This window comes from Anastrepha obliqua, chromosome 1, assembly GCF_027943255.1.
Source record: "Anastrepha obliqua isolate idAnaObli1 chromosome 1, idAnaObli1_1.0, whole genome shotgun sequence".
In the NCBI taxonomy this organism is placed as follows: domain Eukaryota; kingdom Metazoa; phylum Arthropoda; class Insecta; order Diptera; family Tephritidae; genus Anastrepha; species Anastrepha obliqua.
This window is the reverse complement of record NC_072892.1, coordinates 6,760,596-6,764,106: the sequence shown is the minus strand read 5'-3', so window position 1 is coordinate 6,764,106 and position 3,511 is coordinate 6,760,596. Positions and strand designations below refer to the sequence as shown.

The window sequence follows — 3,511 nt, the reverse complement described above, 5'->3', positions numbered from 1 at the left end:
ATGACATGAACGATATTTGGTTTCAACAGGACGGTGCAACTTGTCACACTGCCAAAGTTACACTCGAACTTTTGGCTACCGTTTTTGAAAACCGAATAATTAGCCCAAATTCCGATATCAATTGGCCGCCTCGGAGCTGTGATTTAAGCCCTATGGACTATTTTTTGTGGGGAGCCGTTAAGGACAAATTCTATGCGAACCATTGAGAGACGATTGATGCTTTAAAACACGAAATCGAAGTTGCCATTCATGAAATTGGAGCCCAAACAATGGAAAATGTGCTTAAAATTTGAATTTGTCACGTGAAACATCCTTTAAACAAGTTTGTTTTTAGAAAATGGGCCGAAAGTCGGATTTGACATCGGGACAAAAGGAACAAATTGCAGTTCTTTTGAAAGCCAAGAACCTGTGCTATGCAGACATAGCATGAACCGTTGGAATATCTAAGGCGTCTCTGGTAAATGTTGCCAAAAAGTTGGAAAATACCAACAACGTTTTAGCGGTAACTTCAAGCAATCGCCAAAATTGTCGCCGAGAACGCATCACCTTAACCAGGCAGGATCGCATAATCATCCAAACAGTTCTCTGCGTCAGAAATGCTTGAAGTCGGAGGATTTTAAGAGAGGTTCAGGAATCTGGAGTTAATATTTCAGAAAGAACGTTACGACGACGCTTATACGCAAATGGACTTTGAATGCCGATTGGAAGCGGTCACAAAAACAGCAAATTTTGTTCGCCGGAGAACGATATTCTGAAGATTGTGTGCTTTCAAGGGTCAAACACACCCCCAGTGTTATGGTTTGGGGCTGTGTAACCAGGTCCGCTACATTTTGTTGAGGGAACAATGCGCTCTGTTCAGTACGTGAAGGTGCTGAAAAACGTTTTGATGCCATATTTAGAAACCCTGAAGTGTCCGAGAGACGAATGCACCTTTATGCACGATGGAGCTCCATGTCACACATCCATGATGAGCATGAATTGTCTGAATTCAATGGAAAATTGTTGGGCATACTTCAAATCGGCAGTATGTCAGCGGAATATTACCACAATACAACAGCTTAAGGAAAACATCGAAGATGTGTGGTATAATGACCAAAATCTTGAGATGAAGATAACGCAGTGCGTAGCCAGTATGCCTCAACGAATGGCGGCCGTCTTAACAGCAAGGGAAGGAGCCACGAAATATTAGTTTAAAATAATTATTTTTAATGCAAAAATGTCAAGAAGCTTTTAATAAAAACAAATATCTAAACTTTTTTAAATGCTTTAAAACTGTTTGCTTTTTATTCGCTCTCAAAGCCATAAATATGTAATTTTTATCATCGGTCATAATTCAATGGCTAGGTACTGTAACTTCATACAATTAATATTGAATTTTTGCCATTTGGTTGCTTTTTGCTTTAAAATTGAAAAAAAATTCCAGAATCATAATTACGCACCCATTATTTGAATACAACTTCAGTACAATTAGTATTGAATTTTCGCTATTTTGTTGCTTTTTTATTTTTAAATTGAAGAAAAAAATCCAAAAACCATAAAAACGCACCCGTTACTTGCATATGACTTCGATGCAATTAGTACTGATCCTCGCCATTTTGCTGTTTTTTTGTAGTTAAATTGAAAAAAAATACCAAAACCATAAAAATACACCCGTTATTTGCGCATGATTTCAATTAAATTATTGATTTTGCTAATCTTATAGATTTTTTGAATTTAAGTTGAATGCAAGTTAAATACCCTAAAACCCAACCCTTTGTTATCTGCACTTAAACCTTATAAATTTATAATTGAATATGAGGATAAATTATTAATATGTATTAAAGTTAGGTAGTTTGCAAACATTTTGCCGTTAAAATGAAAATACTTCCAGAAAGTTAATTTACTTTAATTTTAAATTTACTCTTCAACTAGCAAAATTGCCGAAATATATTCGTATCCACCCATATACTTCAACATATATACGCGTATGAGTGTGCTTACATGCATATGCACATACATACGTATGTATGTACATTAGGGTGGTTCGAATTCCAACAAATTTTTCAAATCAAATTCTAATAGTGCGGAAAAGTTGCTATGGAGTAACACAAGTATTTTGGTAAAAAAAAAATTGAAATCGGTCAATATCTTCTGTTCGCGCAACTCATTTAAAGTTTTGAAAATTTTGTCGAAAAATGCATATTTCCTAATTTTTTTAGAATTATGTTTTAAATGTCGTTTTCCAAAGTTTTACTTATTATTATGTTTAAATTTAATTATTTATAAGGATTAGTTTGTATTTAAACAGTTTATTCATGCATTCTATAAGGCTTTTCACGCTTAGCTTTCCCCAGGATCAACGACGAGGACGTGGTGAAAAATCTGATCCCACTTTTTTTTTTGTTTTTTTTATATTTTATAATTTTTTTTGTTTTTTTTAATATTTTATGTTTTTTTTTTTTTTTTTAAATATTTTTTTTTTTGTTTTTTAAATTTTTTGTTTGCTACTGTCATTAAAAAAATTTACGATCGTGAAGATTTGTACAGTGAACTCTCTTTATGCGTTAATTACAAACTGGGATTTGTGATCAAATTTAGGCAAACTAGAATGAGAAAATAAAGTTGACCGTATGTGACCATCCCTATTTTGATAACCACATACCTTGTTCGACGCTTCAGTGACAAGCTTAACAGTTCGCTCTACCGCTTGAGTGTGGCATGGAAAGCTTGACAAGTTCCATTGAGAGATAGATGGTTGGTTATCAATGGAAGATAACAGATCTGCATTTAAGACATTTCTTAGTACTGGAGGAGGTGATAGTATTGTAGAAGACCAGTCGATCATTTCATAGTAATTAGTGGCATTAAAGTTCAGTTTTGGCAAAATGAATGAGCGCACCGAATTCTTCGCAGTAGAAGTTGTCTCTCTGGCTTTTAAAATCCTTTGTACCCCAATCTTACGTACATTCCGATTTTCATCTGTGACCATAGATAAAAGCAAATTTTCAGGATGCGCGAAATAAGCATTGTGTTGTATCACAGGTTCAACTACTCTCAGAAAATGTTCTGGTAAGTACCGAGAATTTTTAATCATAGTGAAGACATGTCTCGCACCATCTGCAATTGAATCGTTCAGTTTTATTTGAAACCACATAGGTAAATACACTTTCATTATAAATGTAACTATGTGAACTAAGTTTTCAGAAGGGTCTTCACTTGATATGTATAATCTCAACGTTCTGTTTCCTAGAGTGAGCCAACGCGCGTGGGAGAGTTTTCCTGGATCTCGTAGAGACAGATCAGATGAACAATTACCTAAATGAATAGCTTGCCCAATGTCGTAAAGATATTTTTGATCTTTACTCAAATTGTCTCTGCATGTGACTTGTACTAAATCACACTCAATTTTATTGAAATTAACAACAGGCAAGTGTTCAACGCCCTGAAGTTGTTTTCCGATTGTACCTGAAAATGAATTCGGTCCACTTGTTTTTCCATCAAAATGTTGAAATACGTGTCGCAAAGGTAATTC

At 34.6% G+C, this 3,511-nt stretch overlaps 1 protein-coding gene across 1 annotated transcript; it reads right to left on the bottom strand.

Annotated features, from left to right (window-relative positions):
• Positions 1–2,513: 2,513 nt before the first annotated feature.
• On the bottom strand, positions 2,514–3,014 carry LOC129253201 (uncharacterized). The gene is made up of 2 exons (XM_054891480.1): positions 2,642–3,014; positions 2,514–2,582 (listed from the first exon to the last, which is right to left on the bottom strand). Exons 1-2 carry the CDS (start codon positions 2,966–2,968, stop codon positions 2,574–2,576), a joined length of 336 nt encoding a protein of 111 aa, XP_054747455.1. The 5' UTR covers positions 2,969–3,014; the 3' UTR covers positions 2,514–2,573.
• Positions 3,015–3,511: the final 497 nt, after the last annotated feature.